This window comes from Daktulosphaira vitifoliae, unplaced genomic scaffold (genome assembly GCF_025091365.1).
Source record: "Daktulosphaira vitifoliae isolate Bord-2020 unplaced genomic scaffold, ASM2509136v1 Scaffold_1, whole genome shotgun sequence".
NCBI classification, from domain to species: Eukaryota; Metazoa; Arthropoda; class Insecta; order Hemiptera; family Phylloxeridae; genus Daktulosphaira; species Daktulosphaira vitifoliae.
In genome coordinates this window covers 11039435-11062794 of record NW_026099572.1, presented here as the reverse complement: position 1 = coordinate 11062794, position 23360 = coordinate 11039435, and the positions used below count along the sequence as shown (strand labels likewise).

Here is a 23360-nt window from a genome sequence, read left to right as displayed (position 1 = left end):
TAATGTCAAAATACATATTTAATAGACTTAAAAAACGGTAGCATACTGGTACAGTGGAAACGTCAACTCCTATTTTCTTAATTTTATTTCGTTATTTCTGTTGCAAACATGTATAAAAATTCAAGAAAATAAATAAAAATAATTTGGCTTAAAGTGATCTACAAATAATTTTCATCAGAGACAAAAATATAATTTTTCTAAATCAATTTTCACACTGATTTCAAATTTACAAATAGAGTTTTTCTATCACCTCTAATTTCTGGTATTTTTACTAATTGGTAAAAAATAATATTTACATATAAAAAATATTAAAAAAAATGATTTATTTGTATTAAAAAGTTAATAATATAATAAAAAAATTGTTTGGTATAATATACGTCTCAAGGTCCTTTTGAAAAAATGACAGTTCATATGCATTCACTATATGTATAAATAACTTTTAGCGTTAACAATTGGATTATGTAAGTTTCATAAGAGCTTTAATGTAGTATGATACTTAGTAGACTATGTTAATTATTTAGGTTTATTCTACTCAATTTATGCTAAATAAAGAAATTAATTAATTGATAAGTATTTCTGAAGGGCCTATTCATTTTATTCACTTAGAACAATTATTTAAAAAAATTTTAATGTAATAAAAGAATATCATATATATTATATATTATTGTTCATTACAACAAAGCATTACTTAACTATTAATGAAAATACGGAACTAATAACTATTAAAGAAAAAAAAAACATTATTTTATACTACAATATTTATAAATAAATAAACATTTTTCAAGTTACTTAAATTTTCAGTTCAATAATTATAATTATTTCTCTTATTTTGTTTCGCTTCAATTTTTTTCTTTTTAAACTCTTCTATGCGACAAGCAAATCTAGCCAAATGAGGTAGGCCCTTCTTCTTTATTTTAGGAATAGTATCTCTTAAAAAAGTAGATTCCCAATTAAATTTCAAAAGTTTACCATCATTCAACAAACCTTGATATTTTGATAATTATTATCACATATCAAACATTCAAATGCTTCATTCGTAAAATTTCCATTAATATTTAATGATGCCTTTAGATTTTCTATCTCATTCAAATAACCTTGCACTTAGACAACATCTCTATCAAAACACTTGTTTTCTTTTCAGCTGTTTCGAAGTCGCTGTAGCTCTTGAAATTTCTATTACATTTATTGGTTACTTGATTACATACAATGACGTTTATCGTATCAATTTTATTGTTAGTTGTGAAAACCTTATTAAAAATCTTCTTTAAGCACTTTACAATGTTATATTGATTTAACAATTTAGTTCAATATTAAAACACAACACATAGCAATGTTCAGGACTTTTTGACTAAAATAAATTTGATATGTTATTTAACAGTATCTAGTTACATTGTTGCTAGATAACAAAATTAATAAAATATTGTATTTTTATCTATTTTTTTTAATATAAAACGTTTTATAGAATAGGGAATAATTCAATAGAAATAGGGATTCCCTATATTTTTTGTATGTGTATTTCGTATATATCTTTTTACCATCCTGGGGGAATAGTTGTAAAGCATTACATACAACACAGTGAACTAATATGTAATAAATTATAACATAGATATAACTTATTATTTAATTGTTATAATAAAGAATATTCATAAAAGTGTAAGAGTATGGGTATATGTACAAAGTATCATATATTTAAAACGGTAGCACAGTTAGAGTCGTGGCAGAGTTGGGACACGTATATTTGATATCTGGTATTTCCGGAATATTTTCAAAAGTTAAGTTGAAAAAAATCAATACATTTTTTTAAAAGTTAGGGCACTATAAAGTTAATAATATAAAAAATACAATTGAGAATTATTACACAAAAATCGTACTTTTTTCATAACTTTGATGTCTGTTTTCATCATGAAGATAAATCGTAGGGACAATTTTTTTTCAGGGACAATTTAAGATACATATTTTATATTTTAAGATATAAGAATGTAAGTATTTCTGAAAAATGTTTAAAAGTTTAGTTCAAAAACTTAATTTTTTATGGAAAAGTTGCCATTTTAATCTTTTTCTGTGAATAAGTTAAAGATTTACAAAAAAAAAATATGTTTTGGTGATCTAACTGATTCCTCTCTTTAAAAATATTTGTTTATGACTATCAATATTTATTTTTTTTAATGAAAAAAGACATATCATTAAGAGGGCATATTGATAATAATAAATACATGACATTAATTTAACATTTTTCTCAAAACGGTTGACATTAATTCAAATGAAACCACTAATGATCATCTACCTTCTTTCTTCTTGTAAAATTATATCGTATTAAATACAAGGCGATTTTTTTTACACTAGTCGCTCAATTTTTATTAAAATAATAACTTTTTTCTGTTTTTTTAGGTACATGTATATCTACAATTATCTGGTCTAAAAATTTTTCATGTTCATCTCTTATGTCTTACAGGGGTATCAATTTTATTTTTAAAATGGATTCATACATGTTTAACTAGCTTATAGTATAGTAAATGATCTAATTAAGAAAATTACTGATCGATAATAATTTTTGGACTAATATTTCAAAAGTTATTAGCAATGTAAAGTAATGGCTGGTGGTGAGGAGTAGATGCTGTTATTTTCATCACTAGACATTTTTGGTCTCACTCCTCCCGCCAATCTATAGAAATGTCAATAACTTCTAAAATACTAGCCCAAAAGTTGTTATCGACCAATCATTCTCTTAATTAAATCATTTTAAAATCACACTTTTCACACAGTTTACTATGGAAAATATAGTTTACTTGCGCGATCTAGTGGAATAATAAGGACCTTTGTTTATCATATTATTATCAAATAAATTTATAACTAGGTACTTAATGCAATTTATTTGTTAATTTGCAATTTAAAAAAAAATATATATTTATCATATTTATAGTAATAATTGAAGTTGCTATTCAAATATTTTATTAGCAATGAGTTTGGCAGGGGTCGCTCGAGGAATCATCCTGTTGGGTAGATGTGCTCCATGTGTCAAAGAAAATACTTCCAAAATTGTTGTAAAAAAGCTTGAACTAGACCAAAATCTGTTAATGGTAATTAAATTATTAAAAAACTATGATAACACATTATAATAGTATATATTTATTTTTAGTATTTTAATAAAGATGAAGTATTTTATGCTCATGATCCAGAAAAGGTTTGTAAAACAGGTGATGTAGTTCTTATACAAGAGCTTGCTGAAAAACTTACTACTTTAATAACTCACAAAGTACTCAGAGTTGTGTATCCGTTAGGTGATATAACTGATCCTATTACAAATAAAAAAGTAACTGCTACTCGATATGGACAGGTTACCTACAGGTTAGTTTCATTGCTTTTTAGTTAAGGTTTGAATTTCTATCAAATTAATTTTGGATTTACAACATAATGTAATTTTATTTAAAATCTTTTATAAAATAATTATAACAGTAAAATAAAACTCATGTGATATTTGTGGGTCTTGTGCCATTAAATTTTTCATGAAAAATTAATCTGATAGATAATAAATTTTAGATAATAGTAAATCCTTTAAAATATAAAATAAAGAGCTAACAAGATATAAGTGAACATTTTTTAATGTTAAGCATATTTTAAAATTTTTTTTTATTAATAGATTTAAAATATCAGTTTAATAAGATAAGTTATTTAGATGAACAAAATAATCTCAAATGAACTAGTGTAGTCTAAAATGAGAATCCTTAGTTTGCATGTTTATTTTACACACGCACACATATATATTTTTTAGCTGCATTATTTACATACTTTATAAAATTTTATATTATAATTTGGGGTTACAAGACATTAAAAATATATTTTATATTATGTATGTTTATAACTGATAGTTTATCAAGATTAATATTTTTATTGTAATAAATTGAAATTTTATTATAATTTGGATCCATAACATGTAAATTATTTACCCTTTATACTGTGGTGTATTAAATTAAAAATTTTTAAATAAATGAATTCATGTGTATATTCTCATTATGCATTTTGTGCTACCTGTTGACATTTGTCAAAGCAGAGAAATGTTAATGTGAGAATTAACTCGTTTTCTCTAATTTAAACATTTATAAAAACTATATCATAGTAATTATATAAACTTTTTATATTTTAGAGATTTACTGAATGAAATAGATGAACTTTATGGAAAAACTAAAGAAAGATTTGATTATGATAAAGCTCTTGAAAGAGGTTGGCAAGAAGATAAAAAAGATTTTACCCACAAGGAAAGTTATATAAAGTATCACGAGACAGTGGAAGAACAACCCTATGCTGTACCTAGATAAATAATTACAAGAATTGTTCTTTAAATTGTTTTTTTTTTTTTGTAGATATGTATTTAGTTATATTATTGTACTAAACTGATTAATTTATATTATTAAGTTTGCACAATTATAAATAACTAGATTTATATATTTTTATTGTAGCAAAAGACCTTGAATGTTAAGGTTATTGGCCAAATTAAACAATATTTACAATAATTACATTGATTTTTGTTATTATAAATATTAATAATTTAATTTAGGATTTGGTAATTTAAAATTTCTATTATCATACTATTCATATATCTACATATATCATGATACATATATCATACTATATCTACAAGTTATTTTTTCTTGGTAGCTTACAAATACTCATGGGTTAAATTTAAAAATTATTTTTATGATAGGTAGACTCATACTGAACAATATTTTTACTTAAAGTTAAAAAAATGTAGATTGTATAAGACTTTATTACTAAAATAGATATCTAAAATGATTTAAATAATTATATTATTAATACAATAACAGACAATCATAAGGTGATTCATTTATTATGAATTACTTAATTAATGGATTAATGATAATGTTTTATTGATATATTGTAGTTCAATGTTTTTCTCAATATATGAATCATAAAAAATGTTTATTGTTCTTTCCTTATACCCTATGAGAGTGTCAATTTTAATATTTCAAATGACAACATATATAACAACTTTTAGATCAGTATTTTGGAAGTTATTAACAATTTAAAATTATGATTGAAAGTAAAGAGTGGGTGCTACTATTTTTATGACTAGATAGCTCCCTGATATTTTCCCTACTCTACATATACCAGTCTTAAAGTTGTTATCAACTAATTCATTTCTTTATTAGATGATTATCAATTAAAAAAGCTAGTTAAATATGTGTTTTATTTAAAAAATTAAAGTTAACACTCTTATAAGGTATGAAGGATAAACATTACATTTTTTGTTATAATTTATAAATTGAGAAAAATATGTATTCAGTAAAAAATTTATTATTATTTGTATTTTTCGAAATAAAAATATCGAATTTTCTCAATCATTTTTAGTATTAATAATATTACTGCTATAGCTATAATACCATAACAAGATTTTTTTAATATTACAGCTATAACAGTAATGATATACATTAAAATATCATATTATTGCTTTAGTAATAGTGTCAGTTCATGTATTAATAAACCACCTTGTCGTCACTTTTAATTTATGTACTTTTGAATTTGATTTTTCAATAAATTGTGGATAAAATTAATCTATACATAAAAATTCAGTAAAAATTTCGAAAATAATTATATAAAATTAAATAGTTTTTGGTTTATTAAACGAGTTTGGTTTTCAAAAATGTTTTACCTAATATCATTTAAAAAATATTTTTTATAAATTTATCAAATATGATGAGTAACTCAATTGGTCATATTTAAACAAAAGTTAATAGAGTATAAAAATATAATTTTTTTATAAAATAATCTTAATGATTATTATAAATAGTTTTATTAATATTATTTATTGATAATATGTAAAACTAAAGTAAAACAAAAAATATATAATTTTATAGAATTTAGTCAAGCAGTTATAAATAATTTTTGTTTTTAAATTATTTTATAACTTTTTTAATGAATAATAATTGTTCATATCTCAAGTAGATGAAAAATAGCTTTTTTTTTAATTTTAAAATACATTGTTAAAATAAAAAAATAATAAAAACATAAGATTAACGCTAGATATTATTTTATTTTAGAGATTGCATCTGAACTTTGATAATTTTAAAATACAGTTTGTATTTTTCTTTTTTACCTGAGTATATTTGCTATAATTACCTTTGATTTTAATAAAAGTTTAGAGTTAATAATCTATTTAAAAAAATTATTGAAACTAGAAAATCATTTAAAAATGAAATAAAAAACCATTCTTCATTGAACAATTATAAGTCGTATAAGGTTTTTTATTTATTGATATAATACTTCAATAGGTAGTTGATTGATTTTTTATCTATTATACACAAAATAATAAGAATATATTCTTAATGGTAATGATAATAATTTTATCATTATTTGGGGTGGGTGAGGCAAAATGACAAACGTAGGTTTTAATTAGATTCATTAAAAATAGCATTTTAAAAAAAAAATTGAATCTTGATAAAATATTTTTTAATATATTGAGACCAATTAGTTAATATTTAATTATATTATAATTAGTTAATATTCATTATTTAAAGAATTATTTATTAACTTTAATAAGTCAAAATCGTTATCTTGCCTCAAGTTATAGATGATTTTTTAATGGAGCAAGTTAACAAACCTTAGATTAATTTAGATAATAATTTAAAAAAATAATCATACAATGTGTAATTCATTACATGTAATGAATTTCTCAAATTAAGAAAGAGTCACAAACGATAGCCCATAAGAAATTTCAAATGTATTAAACAATTATTAATTGATTCACCGAGTAATTTGAAAAAAAAAAAATATATTTTAAGACGAAATCGACTTGATAACCTTTTAATGTGTGCTACTGATTAGTTTTTAGTTTTTTCTTCAGTAACTGAGATTGTTCAATTAATTATAAGCAAATTATTTTATATATGTATATAGATATTGCATATAGGCATAAATAACGAAAACAAATAAATTTTTTCCATTTAATTTTTATTTAAAAATTACCGCTAGTATTCTCCTAATTGATGAATAAGATTTAAAATTTAAAATATTCTTTATTCATGACGTTTATATGGTATTCATGCTATTACAATTAGGGGTTAGAGCTTTTGAGATTTTTAGAAACTGGTTTTAGTGAGGTTCTTAAAATAAAAAAAAAAAGCACAGTAGGATCGCGGCACAATGGGGACGTGACATAGTGTGATTCAGTATAGATAATATCTGACAATGATTAACATCACTATCATAAAAAATGCTTCGATGTAAATCTGTAGATAGTGTTTAATTTTATGAAATTAATCGATTATTCCAAAAGCTACATAATCTCCTATTTCCTTATTTATATCCTGATTACAAGTTTAATGATTTATAAATAAAATTATATTGATTTGGTCATTTTTGAAAAAGTTAAAGTAGTTTTAAGTAAAAAAAATGTCGAAAATGTCGAAAATTAGCGATTTAAAATTTGTAATTTTTTTGGAGATCTCTCCCATTTACGGGGAACGAGAGAAATTTTTTCAATTTTTGAAGATAAAGATCTTTGATTAAATACGATTTGTGGTCTTTTGACGTATCGTTGAAAGAAATCGGTTCGATGATAACTGAAAAAAGTGGTAACAGAAATAAAAAAAAAAAACAAAAAAAAAGAAAAGAAACACGTCATAGTAAAATTAATACCTTCTCAGCCTACCATTGAAGCTAAAATCAGTTGATTTTAATAATATATTATTTAATTAATTCTGGTTCTATTATAGGTTTAATCTTTTTTAAATATCTTATGTTGTCTAATTCAAAAACACTTCATTTTTAGAAGTAATCAAATTTATTCAATTTAATCCAAACTATTCAATGATAACTTTACAAATTTTTTCAAAAATTTTAAGAATCCTTAGAAATACAACACACATTAAGAAGCAATAGAAATTAAAAAAAATAAAGAAGCCATAGAAATACGATAAAATTTAGAAGGCATAGAAAGATAACAAAATTCAGAAACCATAAAAATTCAATTAAAAAGAGAAGTCATAAAAATTTAAAAATATTTAGAAGCCATAGAATATTATATATTTACATAGAATTAAAAAAAAATGTATGTAGTAATAGAATCATTTTTTAACTTAATGGTTTTTAGAAAACTTTTTATATTTTTATAATCATTCGACTATAAACCAAGTAAAATGTGTAATTATAAAATACTTTTAAACAAATTTTCGTATGTTTAAATATTCTTAAAGAATTTATTAGATTTTTTCAATTTTATATTTCTCCATATTAATCTACAGAAGAGTATTTTCAAAAATATTCCTGTTACCGACATCATTTTTTCGAAATTATCATTAAATAACACCCAAATATAATATTATCATTATATAATATTTGATTACTTATTAATTTTTTATATAAATATGGTTACCTCATGAAATAGCTGATTAATCGTGTGCTTTAATGATACTATTATGATTTTTACCGCTTAATATTATCGTGATAATAACATAATATTTTAGTACGATAACGCATGAGTCATATAGACTTGTATATTGACATAGTTAACAACTGATTTTATGAACTTTTAAAAGAACCGGTTTTATGGTTCTTTAAAAAGTTTTTTAAAATAAATAATTTGTGGTTATGGATAGGTTCTTGGAACTTTATTTTCTTCGTCAGAACCGTTTTTGAATCTATTCTTAAATGTTTTTTATTAATACATTTCGATAATAATAAAAAAATTATTCACGTTCCAGTTAAAATCATACACCGTAAAACAATTATATTATATCGTTCTCGCAAAAAAGGTGCAAGTGCGATTTAAAACAAACATATTTATTGTTTGTAAAAAATCCAACTTTTCCCATTTCATTTTTATTTGAAACTTTCCTAGTGTTCCCTTAGTTTGAATAAAACTTAAATTTTAAAATACTTTTTATTCGTAATGATTTAAAAAAAAAATTCTTTTATTTATTTATGCTCATGTGAAAATCTTACGTCATAAATCAACAATATTATATCGCTTTCACGAGAAAGTGTTATTAAAAACAAACGTAAAAATTTGTTAAGTTAATATATTTTTAAATATTTCCATAAAAAAATCACAAATGTTATTAAATACATTCTTTTAAATCTAAAGAGATCATTTTGCCTCGAGCGTCAACTTGCTCCGCTCTTTACTATGCTATTATTAATATTATTTATAAAAATGTTATATTTTTATTACTATTATATATATTATTTTATATTTTTTTAAGACTAAAATGACTTAGATTTAAATTTATTACTATTGATGTTAGGTTATCTTTATTTAAACCATTAGTATTAAAATTATTTATTATTTGCACTATTTTAATACTGTATTTTTTCTCTATTAAATACTTGTCTCATAACATGAATATTATAATCAGTTACTCTTATATAATACATTTGCAAAATTGCAATAAACTTGTAATAAACTTGTAATAAGCAGATTAGTTTCGTAATATTAGGAAGTGTGAGTTATTAGTTGGAGTAATAAATAAAAAAAAATATATTAATTAAAAATTATTTTTATTAAATAAAAATATTTAATTATAATTTTTGGATTTGATCAATTTGGCAACAAAATCCATCAGTCATTTTCACAGTCATTTTTATGTCAAAATCACAAATTTAACTTGTTCAATATTCCAGGAAACTTTATCAGACTAATTTATGTTTAATAATTATTATTATTAACCTAATATTCATGATTATGACATAAAACAACGACGTATTATTATCAAATTAATATTACACGTACAAAAATCTTTATATAGTCATTAACTATACTGTACATTTTAGGTAAACATCCAAAAATGTACAATATTTTTAGCTAAATGATAAAATAGTCATTATGTTAAATTATAATGGATGATAACATTTTGATTTTTGTTATCTCGAACGTAATTTAACATAAGCATCATATTCTCCAGGGGAAGGTGTCACTCCATCTACTCCAAGTGTACTAGGTGGACTTTGATCGGGTGGTACACAAAAATCAAAGTTTTGCAAAAGACATGCGGAAAACAAAAATATGTTCGATCTGGCAAGAGTTTGACCCATGCAACGATGTTTACCTGAAAAAATTATTATTAATGAGCTAAATACTGATGATTTATAATAGGGTGACCTACCGTATCCAAAAGGCAAGTATTCATCAGGTATAACAACTTTACCATCGACACCAATAAATCTTTCAGGTTCAAATTTTTCTGGTTTGTCCCACACAGCATCATCGTTGAGCAATGCAGCAAAATTGGCAATTACCATAGTGTCCTTTAATTATTAATAATAGTGTTACGATGAATTTTATATAGATTATAGATTAATATATGTAGAAGGGTAGGCTATCTTTTTTGAGAAGAGAGTTAAATTACACTTTTCCTTCCCCTTAAGTATTTTTCATTACATTTTATACAGGGTGTTCAGTAAGTCAGGAAACGGGTTTCTATTGTTCTCATTGTTACAAACAATGAGAACAATAGAAACCCGTTTCCTGACTTACTGAACACCCTGTATAATTCTTCTAAGTTTTTAGCTCTTCAATCTCCCACCACACTCATTTTTGGCCATTCTTGTAGAATAACTTACTTTAGGAATGTGATAGCCTTGTAACGTGGTATCTTTGAGTGCTCTATGTGGAATACTAAAAGTACGGCCCATGAATACGCGGACAGATTCCAATACTAGAGATTCCAAATAAGGCATGCTGAAATAAAATTAAACAATTAAAAAATCAAATCGACTTTAAAGGTCAATGATCAGTTTTACTTTGGTCGATCGTTGAGAGTAGGCAATCGATCGCGTCCTACTACCCTATCAATTTCTTCTTGGGCTTTTTTCTGTACTTCTGGATTTAGAAGTAAGTAAAGGAACCCGAATCCAAGGGACTTGCTGGTCGTTTCCGAACCGGCCATAAACATGTCCATGCAGATGGCTAAGAGCTGAGACTCTAAAAAAAATTAAATAAAATTAATAATAAGAATAGTCTATTATTAATAAGGTAACATAATATATAATTTACCCGAATAGCTGTCCTTTTTGTCCTCAGAATGCAACATTTGTAGATAAACGTCCATAAGATCACGTGGTTGGTTTAAAACAAACGTTTCTTTGTGTTCGTCTAACTCTTTTCGGAGGAACTTCCAGACACGTTGGTGGATATCAACAAACGATGTATACCCGGAAGCTTCCGGGGCTACATACCTTAGGAATGGGAATTGGCTGAACAATGCACCAACCATATCGATATTAGCGAACAAGTCAGTGAGTAAATTTTGCATGTTTTTGAGTTCAATGTCTTCAGCGTCATATCTTTTGCTAGCCATCATAGACCATAGTGTGTTAAGTACACCAACACTGAATGCATCTCTCATGGCGAATATTTCACCTTTTCCGTCTTTGGATTGAGCGATTTTTGCTCTAAAAGTTTCTACAAGTTCTGAAGCTTCTTCTTGAACTAACTCGGCCATGGTTCTCTTCCCAAAACCAAATTCACGCAAATGACGCAACACAAACCGACGTTGTTCAACCCAAAAATCTTCGTCAGTTAACAAAAGACCTGTAACATATTTAAATTACATTTTTTTAAATAAATAATTTGTAAGAATTTCAACATTAGTCGTCTATTTTTTATTCTATTACCTCTTCGAGTACCCCAAGTTCTTGTTTCATAAAATGGTCCTTGTGGACGACCGTCAAATTCATCTTTAGTCAACATTTCTTTGATAGCGTTATAGCCACAGCATACAACCTGTCGGTCTTTGCCTACTTTTAAACCTACGATAGGTCCATAGTTCTCAGCTAAACAAATAGTAGCCCTATAGAGGTATCCGGTTTGCTTGCGGAGAGAAGCTACAGTAAGTGCACTTCCTAGTACTGGTAGCCATTTTGGTCCTATTGACATACAAAGTTGATATGTTAAATATAAAACATAAATAATAATGATGGTTAGAGAAGAAGATTTTACCAGGTGGGTAGTTTTTCGGCTTTCTCATATCCATGTAGGAGAGTAGCGCAACAATAACGCTAAAAAGCACAAGAGCGAGGATCCACATTCTGTAAATAAAATATTGATTTAATACATAAACAATTCAAGGATATTTACCGGAGTGCATAAAATAACCCAAATATCATAATAATGTTGAATGTTTACTATTTAAGAAAAATCTTTATCTTATAACTAATTAGGTTTTCTAAATATAATTCTTGTTTCCGCATTTTCAAGGAATTTTGTAAACATCTGTGACTATTACGTTTTTAATTAAGGCAGAACAAAATTATAACATATTACAAGTGAATGTTTGACCGTGAATTAAAAAGTAGAGAACCGTTAAAAAAAAAAAAACACTACGATAACCTTACAGAATATTATACAACTATTTTAATCGTTGTTTTACAATTACGTATGGAATATACCATTATGATCGTGTATAATTTGGGCTATGATGCAATAGTATGTAGAAGTGTGTGGGACTTTCAACTGCTTTCGCCTATCGGAAGCAATCAAACCGGTCATTCTCTTTCGTTCTGCCTCGATCTTAAGTGTACCTTAGCTTGCTCGGACATTATATTGTGTAACATGTTATATCATCTTCTCTGCCTGTTTGTTACACAAAACAAATATTTTCACGTGCAAAGTTTTCTTCAAGAGATCAAATAACAATAAAAACACATCGTTTATTTATAAATTCCAACAATTTTTATAGGAAAAAAATTGTAAAAATTTTGTTTTATAAATAAACAATATTAAAAAACAGTGGCGTATCTTATTTATTCTTGGGCAAATTTTACACAAAAAAAAACTTTTTAATTTCTCTCCACATTCTACCCAAATGTAGGTATTTTTAAGGATCTGATAATATGAAAACATTGTCCCCTCCTAAGTACGACACTGTAAAAAATTATAGTATTTAAAGGGGTAATAATTTTTTAAATTAAAAATAAACAAAAATTTATTTTGATAACTTTTATTTGACTAATAAGTTTTAATAAGCACTATTGTTTAGGTATAAATAAAAACATTTAGAAAGTTTAAAATAGTTTTAGCACCTATAAAAAAAAGAAGTATTTTAAGGAGGAAATATTTCAGTTAATCTTTCAAAAATCTGTTCGAGCTACGACAATACTCTGCAGTTCTATAGCATGGCCATTAAAAAACGTTAGAAATATTCTTGAAAATTTTTCGTTTTTCTTGTTTTTGGTTAAAAAAATATAAGATTGTTTGAAAAAGACTATTTGACAGTATACCTGTGATGAATAATCGGACATTTTTATTTATATATGTCAAAAATGTAATATTTATTTTTGAATTAATAAAGTGTCTAGTATATTACCTGTTTATGATACGGAGCGATAACGTTGATGAGGTGCGATCACTGCGAGACGCGAAAGAGATTTCACTTTCACTCACTTCCAGCGCTCAGATTTTATACTGTACCCCACTGTGATTATGTTAGCGGTTTTGTACTTACGTTTCGATTTTGGTCAGTTATAGCATAACATTGTACACATACCGGTCTATGATCTACCTGAGGATTGTCACGTAAAGTAGGGCGGAAGACAACAGAGGGAAGCTGGCAAACGGAATCGGTACATCTACGAATTCCCACTGAATGAGTGGTAAGTAAAACTACACGCTAAATTATTCGGTCTATATTAAAAACTACACCACATATCATATTCAGGTACAAAATCAAATTGTGTCATTTATAGTTTTTTCTTTTACTTAAATCTTGTCATAAAAATATAATTTGACATAATTTCTGTAATATGAACTTCGAGAATCTTTTACTAAAATTTGTCTCATTATTGATAGGACTAGCAGGTGAAGTGATATAGGAACTGTTTTAAACTAAATGTTATCAGAACTAGTTTTTTGCAAAAAACTGCTCGTACCAAAAGATAAAATCAATTTTACAAATTGGATTAGGATATTCAGAGCATTACAGGGGTAATTACCTACTAACTCCCGCGATCAGCCGCCACAGTACTTATCTATTTGAAAACAACTTAATGATAGTTAATACACATCGGACTCGTTTTAAGTTTTGATTCGAAACAACTAATTTTTTATTTTTTTTTCTAAATGTTGAATACAGTATTTTATTTTAATTGTAAGTATTATGCTACATGAATACTTATCATTTAAATCATTTTAAATTGTAATGCCTTATCTTAAAAAAAAAATTGAAATTCCCAATATTTGATAACTAAACTGAAATTTAAGTCTCATATGTTATTTCATCTGGTTTCCCATCTAATCACACCTTTATTAATAATATCTTATGTATTCCTTGTATATATAATTGTTAGAAAAATGTATTAATAATTATACTAATTCAAGTAAATGATAAATACGAAAAATAACTTGTAAAATAATAAGTGATTTTGTTTAACGCAATTCGAGTAATTTGTTTTGTTTTCTCCGTGGGAATCGATAAAAACAAGTATTGAAATATATTTAATGATATCACGGAGTTGTGTGTAGGCAACTAAACAGACATCACGTCACATGCAAATTTAATGATTGTCTTTGGATCTGATCGTCCAGAGCTAAGTCATTTACTGTATTTAAAATTAATTTATACGCAATACTATTTTATTGTAACATCAACTGTGTAAACGCTTATTTTTTTGAGAATTTTTACTGCTATTTCAGTAAACATTAAATAAATGTCTAATAATAAGTATGCACTTAATGCGTATTGTTTGTTAATAGTAATAATTTTATCATCAACTCTGTCAGGATACGCTTTAGCAATAAAAAAATTATACATAAAATTAAGGTAGGGTGACAATAGTTCTTGCATAAAATACTAAAAGAACTTAACCAAACACTCAGGGCATGTAATTATCATAATAACCTTAAAAAGTTTAGGCGTGCAATTAAATTAATTACTAAAATGTGATTAAAAATTGTAACACAATATTCATTACATGTACGAAAACATAATATTGTTGTTGTACACTATAAACAAATCTTGTTAATATCATTTTGTGCTTAACACACGTGTATAGAAGCAATGATTCTTATTAACAGCACAATAATTATAAAATAGACGCATAGGAGAAACACAAAAACAAATTTTAAACCTGTATGAATGTTAATCGTAATTAAATTAAATTTGATTGAATCCAATTAGTTCAACATTTATAAAATAAATTACAAATTTTATTAAATATATTTATTTATCTATTTTAGTGTGACTATTATCGTTTTACAAAATATTGTTTTTGATTATCATTTTTTATAATATAATTTTCAAATAAATTCAAAATTAATCATTATAAAATTTACTGTCAACAAAATTTGTCATAGAATCATTTTTCATATTTTTAATATGAAAAGTGACGACCACCGCAAATACAAGTCATGTTCGTGACATCTCACAAAACGCGGCGTTCCGTTCGAACCTTTTTAAACTCATCTCAACGGTCGACATCATCGACGATCACACTCATCGATTACTATTTTGTCAAATCAATTCTTTTAGTTTCCTGTGATTAGTGTGCCATCACTTATCGAACCTACGCCTTGTGTGTCGACTACATTTTATTAAATCACCTTTATTTTGATACATTCTCACGTAATATTAGTCATAAAAAAAATAAATTACATTTTTTCTTTGAGACTTTTCAGTCCATGTGTAATACAGTATATTACAATTTATTTTATACTCTTTTTGTGATTTATTTTTGTATATATTATAATCAGTCACCCCAGTATACATAAATGTTGTTATAACTGTTTGATATATCGAATTAATCAATATTTTTTTTTACACTGTATAACTTATAAAAGAGTACAACAGAATTTTAATCAATGATGAAAATCAAAAACAGTATTTATTACAAATTGTCAAGGATTATAAAAATAAGTATCCCGACAGCAAAAAATCAACTTTATTATGATGTAAAGAATTTTGAAACTGAGAAAAACAATTAGCATAATTTATAAAATTGTAACATCAGCAATTTTTTTTCAACTGTGTATATATAATTTTTTTTGGGGGGGGTGCTTAGCCCACACCATGGTTTTGTGCTAAATTTGTTAATAATTAAATAATAAACGATTTTTGTATAAAAGATGTATTCATATCTCTAAATGTTTGTCAAATATAATGTAGTATTCGTAAATATTCCAATTTGGGCAAATCGATAAAATATGGTATAATTTTAAATTTTGCTCGAAAACTAATAAGTTTAAAAAAAATGTATAAGAATTAAACTTATAGTCCATAAAATTGTCAACAATTTATATTTTACAATTTTTTTTTCTATGATTCCTCACTTCTGTACAAAATACTAGAAAACTACCCCTATTGTCCAATTTTCAACCCGAGTAGGCATGGGTTAAACTTGTCTGATTAAAGTGAAATTTTTTTTGGTTCGTTTTTACATGTATATAAACAAATTTGGGGGGTGAGACCAAGGAATTTCCTAAGTGGAAAAATAAGGACCACCCTAATATACAGGGTGATTTTTTTATCATAACCCACTCAATTACTTACAGAATAATAATAATTTAAACATTTTTTTTTTTTCATTATTTTTAGTTACACATTATTCTTGAATTTTTAACTATGTAATACTTTTTAAGTTCATCCCTTATGCCTTGGAAGGGGGTCAACTTTGTTTTTTTAAATGGTAACACATATTTTTAATTTAATAAAATGTTTGAGTTTTTAATTTAATAGTAAATGGCATTTGAATTTTTAATATAACTTAATTCGTTTATTAGATATAATCATTTAAAGTTTCAAATTTTTGAATTAATATACAGGTATAATACACAAGGGATTACAAATATAGGTAGCTAATTGGTTTTTTATAACATCGATATTAGCAGGTACACAGCATTGTTATTATCAATTGTAGTAAGGCACATTGTTATGAGTATATAAATACACTAACTGACAATACAGAAAGTATATCTATTGATAATCATAATTGATAATAAACAATCCGTGACTGAGACAGCAATGTCATAAAAATCCAATTAGCTACCTGTATTTACAATCCCATGTGTATTATACATGTATATTAACTCAAAATTTTGAAACTTTAAATGTTTATATCTAATAAGCTAATAAAGTTATATTAAAAATTCAAATGCCATTTACTATTAAATTAAAAACTCAAACATTTTATTAAATTAAAAATATGTGTTACCATTTAAAAAAACAAAGTTGACCCCCCTCCAAGGCATAAGGGATGAACTTAAAAAGTATTACATAGTTAAAAATTCAAGAATAATGTGTAACTAAAGATAATAATAAAAAAAAATGTTTAAATTATTATTATTCTGTAAGTAATTGAGTGGGTTATGATAAAAAAATCACCCTGTATATACACACATATATATAAATATATTTTTACACTTATATACTTTATATTGTAGATATTTTATTATTATTATGGTAATGGCAGTATTAATTGATTTGACTTAATTTTCAGTCTGTGCATCTGTTTTGCCCGGTTGACTGTGATTGATTAGCGGCCAACCGACCCGAAGAGTGCTGGCTCTAATTCATAATAATTGTATTACACAGCTAACTGATTTTGACTTATTTTATTTGAAATAAATTTAATTATTTTGCCTGCTTTAATTATTAGGTCGGTCGGTATTTTATTTATTGTTGGTTACAATGAAATATGTACTGCATCGGCTGATAAGATCCAAATGTTTTTGATTTTTTTGTACGTGTATATTTATTTATATTCAGTTATGCGATTATTTATCGAATTGTGTTTAATGGAGTTCATCTTATTACATAAGCAGCAATTGTAGTTTATATGAATATCTTTACTGATGAAAGTATAATGGCAACGACGTAATTATTTATTAAAATGTGTAATTGATAATCGTATGACAAATGAAATGTTTAAATCTTCTTTTTTTCTCCTCTATTATAATAGCGACTGTATTCATTAATGTGATTTGTAAATTTTAGATAGTGCACGGCCTTTGGTAAATCTACAATATTTTCACTTCTTTTGTACTCACGATGTGTTGATAGTTCTGTGCTGCTGGTTTTCTTTTAGCCTATGCTTGCCCTCCCTTACTGTTCGCCGTTCCTCCAAAATGGTACTGTAAGCTTACGTTAGTTGTTATCTTGGATTTTATTTTCATTTATATTGTTTACTTTTCAGATAGCGTGTCAAACCTCGATTCCATAAGATATTGTCATTCGACAACGGAGGATCATCACGATTACTACGTGCAGTCCGCTCTCGGAGTTCATCGAAAACATTTATTTCTTATTTAATTTACAACGTAATTCCTTTACCAATATTATTGTATCGGTTTACGTTTGAGTCTCTCATTAAACCGTATTTTTCTAATGATAATTATATCAATTTGTATTCCAAGTAATGTAGTACTTGGAATACTTCTATATTAACGAAATTTTTTTATGTGTGTGATCGAGACAATAAAGAAACATTAATTAATAAAGAAATGTTTATTTTTTTATTTTTAAAAGAAACTAATATCCTATGTTTACAATATTATTTATCGTACACGGCGACTCTCTTAGTAAATTATTATACATTGAATTTTCGATTCGTATTCGTTTTGTTCGAATGACAAACAATTCACTATTGTATTATTTTCAAATTTACAAGTTTAAATATATTTATTTATTTAGTGAATACTTGTATATTCGTTTTTGCCTACTCTATTAAATACATTCAACGTACTTTAATTTCGAATACTGTACTTCAATATAATATATTAATGGATTTTAGTGAGTGTTCTAATTCTGTATATTTCCCTCCACGAACAACCCGATTGGCGCGCCGTAATCCTAAATTCCCCTTCGTTATCTTCTATTACCTATTCGATACAAGTGACCTTGTCACATGCCCGTCGTGCAAATGACATACTGCCGCCAATGCCTTTTTCAAGAATGCGGTTGACCGTTATCATTACCGTGTGTATTTATCCCCGTAAACCTTACTTTTTAACTGACGCGTTGGGCGTGCTACCGATTTCTCCTGTTATTGTTCAACGCAACGTATCCGGTACAGCCGGATACCCCTTTCCGTAATCTGTGACCTACTTGATAACCGGCTTTTGCCGCCCCTTCTCTAGATCGCGGAGAAAATCCTTGGTTTCCGTAGCGAGGCGTACGTTCGAAACGTTTGGACTTCCTTTCCGAAATCATCTCGATCCAACTTCGCTTTTGCAGCCTCTGCTAGAATAGCGGACGGGTTTGAATTTGTTGTTGGGTGGGGTTGCACTTTTTTTCGTAATCACTTGCTCCCGATTCCATTTTGCTTTTGGAATTTCTTTTCTGGGTTTCACGTGAGTTTGAATTTGTTGGGTTTACTGTGTTCGATGGGGTTGCACTTTTTCCGTATTAACTTGCTTCCGACCCCACTATCCTTTGCTAGAAATGCAAAGCAATTCTAGTGTTAGCGCGAGTCACACTATAATATTGTAATTTTATCTTTGTTTAGTTGGTCAGCAATGTATCTTGTATTATAAATCTATTCAGTCTACGTTCCACCGCTGAACCATCAGCGACGCGCTCTCAGTTATACTTGTATTTAAATATTGTCATTTAAGTTATAAATAAAATTAAGGAGCAAATATGTTGTAAATTTTATTTAATTTTTGTTAAATATAATATTTATTACATTAATCAAACAAAATTAATTTAAGTGAGCGTTTGATTTATTACCATTAATAATCCTGCTTCATCATTAGGGAGCATAACTCAAGGAAATGTTGTCGTGAAAAAACTAATTTAGATATATTAAATTTGTTTTTATTAAGTTCAGATCTAGGAATTTTAAGTAAAAGAAAAAAAACACAATTAATGCCAATTGGAGCACTTACATTACTAATGCAATACTTCAATATGTCAAAGATAGTGATGATGATGATGATAACGATGACGATGATGATAACAATGATTGTGATGACGATAATGATGACGAATACCATGACTAATTTTAAACTTAAAACTTAGAATAATACATTTTTCTTTTATTAATAAATTGAATAGCTATTTCTGTTAAAATGTCTTTAAAATAAATAAATACCTATGTTAATATTATGTAAATGACTCTTTCTATATCTGATGGACAAAAATAAAAATAATATTAATTTTAGGAATATATTTTTTTGCTTCATGATTTAATGCCAACTTTTGAAGCTCATTGTCCCAATGTGCGTCGAATCGTTGAATCCGTGGATTGACTTGCTTGGAGTATATCTTTTCATTGTATGTAAAATTATTTTATTGTTCAATGTCATTACATTTGTATTTTGCGAACGTCCGATTGAATTTAAATATCATATCATACAAAAAAAAAAAAACATATTAATTATATGAATGGTAATCTTTCTTTTTTTTATGGTTAGAAATCTATCATTGAAATTTATTGTTATTGTTATTATTAGTCATATGGGCTAACCGTTTTAGTAGGAACCCGGTGGTGAACAAAATCCTTACGTACCAACCAATAGCTCTAGCTCTCAAGGTTTTATTTTATTATTTAATAGAGTTCATGTAAAATATAATTAAAATACTTATGCTTATTGATATTTGTATTAAAAACATTAAATAATATGTTATTGTGCTCATAGTTGTTAAAAAAGTACCTATCATTTTGCTTGGTATCTGTATGGTACAGAACGCCTTTAGAAGGATCTAGTTGACCAGTTGTTACAAAGATCATTGATTATATTATTTCGTGGGACAGCTGATCACTAGCATCTTACTTTACTCACCCCCTTGCCCACCCATCACGGCAAATCGATGACCTCCGTGTCGGTTGTCATCCGTGTACAGTTCATTGTCGTAAGTTAGTCAGTCAATTGTTTTTTGTGTCACTCTTTTTCTGTTGCAAGCGCCTTCGCTTGAATAGTAAATTGTTCGCCATTATTCTTTTATTTGTTTATTGCACCCTTGTGCTCAAAGTTTACGTGCCCTTCCACACCACTAGTGATTGGGCCCTGACCATCACTAAACATTATCATTGCCGTAGTCTGTTCTCATTTGCTATTACGTGCCTGGATTTACACTTTGACTCGTCATACTCAGATGTTCGACACCATTACCACAAGATCTCATACAGTCCACTCATCACCATCAACAACGTCATCTATACAGCTGAGTTTTATATTATTTTTAATGTTATTTATTGTTTGTTTTAATTGAGATTAACTATTTCTTTTATGCCGCTTCGCCGGCCACTAGTATTTAAAGCCCTCCCGTTACCCCTTAAAATTTAAGATACTCTCTGAGGAATTTCTAATGTATGTGATTATTTGTTATTTAATTATTGTCTACTCTCGTTTACTTATTGGATGTATAGTTAGCCGTCATCTCCTAAGTGACCCACTCCCGCATCAATAATAACGTTATTTAAACAGGCTTAAGGTAAAACGGCATTCTAGTGCGGTGCACAACTAACCTTCCTACGGTCTAGCTGCCTCGTACACAACAGTATCAAATATCTTTTAATTAAAATTTAAAACACAATAGGTGAGATTATTTACAAAATTCACATGAATAATTATAATTATTTAATTATATTTTGTTCATTTTTCTAAAAATATGAAAGAGTAAAAAGTAATTTTTCTTTTGGAAAGTTTAAAATGTATTACATTAGTCAAAAATTCAGGTATTTATCAAAACATAACTTCATGAATTTTTTGCACTATTTCTTATTGAACATGTGCAGGTTGTGTATTTTGACGTTGAGTTATACCTCATCTACAACCTCTTCTAGCAGTTTGTGGTCCATACTCTACTCGTGGGGCATTAACTGTCAATTCTAAAAATAGTTTTAACAATAAATATAAGTTAATAAATGTTCAAATATACTTATTTTCTTGTTGTACTTTTTCCCGATGTTCTTTTATTGCATTCCCAAGAAGATTACAAATATTAGTAATAAAGTTATCCACAGATAGACAAAGAGTTTTGGTTTGAACTAAAGTTCGACAAAGAGGACACACTTCACTTTTTTTCAACCAAGTATTTAAACAAATTTCACAAAATGTATGGCTGCAATTAATTACACACGCTTAAAAAAAAAAAACAAATTTACATATTAAATTTTATATTAAATATTCATTTTCACAATTTACGACTAAATTTTATTTATTTCCCAATGATAATGAGATATTTAAAATCATTTTTTTAATCTAATTTATGGATGCGTAAAATTCAAGTTTTCTAGAATTAACATTTTGAGATAAAATATGTTTTATTTAAACTTCAAACCCAAGTTCTAAAATAAAATAATTTTGTTGGTATAATTATGAAGTATGTGATTTTTTTTCAGTCTCTTAGAAGCTAATTTATCAAAAACAAAATTTAAAAATTTATTTAAATTTTGGATAAAAAAATTACTAAATTATAAAATAATAATATATTGACAATAATTATTTAACTAATAAGAAAAAAATTTTCATCAGAAATTATTTTTTTAATTAAAATATTTTAGCTTTACTTTTCAGAAATTTTATTTACAACTCTAGAACTAGAAAGTTCAAAAAGTTTTCAGATATTTACTATCACTACTAGAACACTATAAACTTTTTCTTTGATTGTTTCTTCAATTTTTGATATTTGATCTAGAAAAAAAATTCAAACAAAAAAATTAACTTCTCAAAAAAAAATATGATAATAATTAAAGTATGTTGAAGCTATTAAATGACTTAACAAAAATTAACTTAAAAATTTTATCTAGTAAATAGAATTACAAATATGATAATTTGATAAATACCTCTTTTTAATGTAATTTAACATTAGCCTTAATAGAATTGGAAGTTTACGAAAAATAAGATAAATTAATTTTTTCTAAAATGTCTTAAATCCATAGGTGTTTTATTTTTTAATTAATATTTTTTCTTATCAAAATTATATTTAATAAAAGGAATAAGATTTATTTATTTTTAAAACGTGATGTAGATGTTTCTAAAATATTTATAAAAATCAATTAAGACCACACATGACAATATATTATAAATTATATTTTTCTTAGAGATTTAAATTGTAATTGTTATAATATAAAAAAATGTATGTTTATATGTAACTGCTTTTGATAATTACTTGATAATCAATGACCATATGGACATGATATTGTTACCAATGTTTCTAATGTTCAATTTAATACAATAGTAATATATAAGCCCAAAATTAATGTATACCCCATTACGTGAACTTCATCCAAAAAATAAATAAATGGAGTTCATAGCTTATTCACTTATATATTTTATACAGGTAAATAAGTCCAGATTAAGACACAGTATATTTCATGTTATATACTAAGAAAATCATGCGACTTTGCTTAAAAAGGTGTAAAATTAAATAAAGTTAATAACAATATATATGCTTATATAATCACCTTGTTGT

General features: G+C 26.1%; 2 protein-coding genes and 1 long non-coding RNA gene across 3 annotated transcripts; 2 read left to right on the top strand and 1 right to left on the bottom strand.

Annotated features, from left to right (window-relative positions):
• Window positions 1-2849: 2849 nt before the first annotated feature.
• Window positions 2850-4511, top strand: LOC126894636 (28S ribosomal protein S17, mitochondrial). Its single transcript, XM_050665786.1, has 3 exons — window positions 2850-3077; window positions 3137-3345; window positions 4142-4511. The coding sequence occupies exons 1-3, from the start codon at window positions 2958-2960 to the stop codon at window positions 4311-4313; spliced, it is 501 nt and encodes a 166-aa protein (XP_050521743.1). The 5' UTR covers window positions 2850-2957; the 3' UTR covers window positions 4314-4511.
• Window positions 4512-9493: 4982 nt separating this feature from the next.
• On the bottom strand, window positions 9494-13450 carry LOC126896929 (probable cytochrome P450 303a1). The gene is made up of 8 exons (XM_050670125.1): window positions 13317-13450; window positions 11951-12039; window positions 11626-11877; window positions 11006-11542; window positions 10753-10933; window positions 10573-10690; window positions 10116-10257; window positions 9494-10058 (listed from the first exon to the last, which is right to left on the bottom strand). Exons 2-8 carry the CDS (start codon window positions 12036-12038, stop codon window positions 9874-9876), a joined length of 1503 nt encoding a protein of 500 aa, XP_050526082.1. The 5' UTR covers window position 12039; window positions 13317-13450; the 3' UTR covers window positions 9494-9873.
• Window positions 13451-13483: 33 nt separating this feature from the next.
• On the top strand, window positions 13484-18415 carry LOC126896952 (uncharacterized). Its single transcript, XR_007701994.1, has 3 exons — window positions 13484-13602; window positions 17937-18070; window positions 18136-18415. It is a non-coding gene; the product is annotated as an uncharacterized LOC126896952 (long non-coding RNA).
• The last annotated feature ends 4945 nt before the right edge of the window (window positions 18416-23360 follow it).

Coding starts and splice junctions, on each gene's coding strand:
- LOC126894636 (XM_050665786.1), top strand. CDS start 2,958: ATGAGTTTGGCAGGGGTCGCTCGAGGAATCATCCTGTTGGGTAGATGT. Junction 3,078..3,136: donor TAGACCAAAATCTGTTAATG/GTAATTAAATTA, acceptor ATTTATTTTTAG/TATTTTAATAAAGATGAAGT. Junction 3,346..4,141: donor TATGGACAGGTTACCTACAG/GTTAGTTTCATT, acceptor TTTATATTTTAG/AGATTTACTGAATGAAATAG.
- LOC126896929 (XM_050670125.1), bottom strand. CDS start 12,038: ATGTGGATCCTCGCTCTTGTGCTTTTTAGCGTTATTGTTGCGCTACTC. Junction 10,934..11,005: donor CAAAAAGGACAGCTATTCGG/GTAAATTATATA, acceptor AATTTTTTTTAG/AGTCTCAGCTCTTAGCCATC. Junction 10,258..10,572: donor AAGGCTATCACATTCCTAAA/GTAAGTTATTCT, acceptor TAATAATTAAAG/GACACTATGGTAATTGCCAA.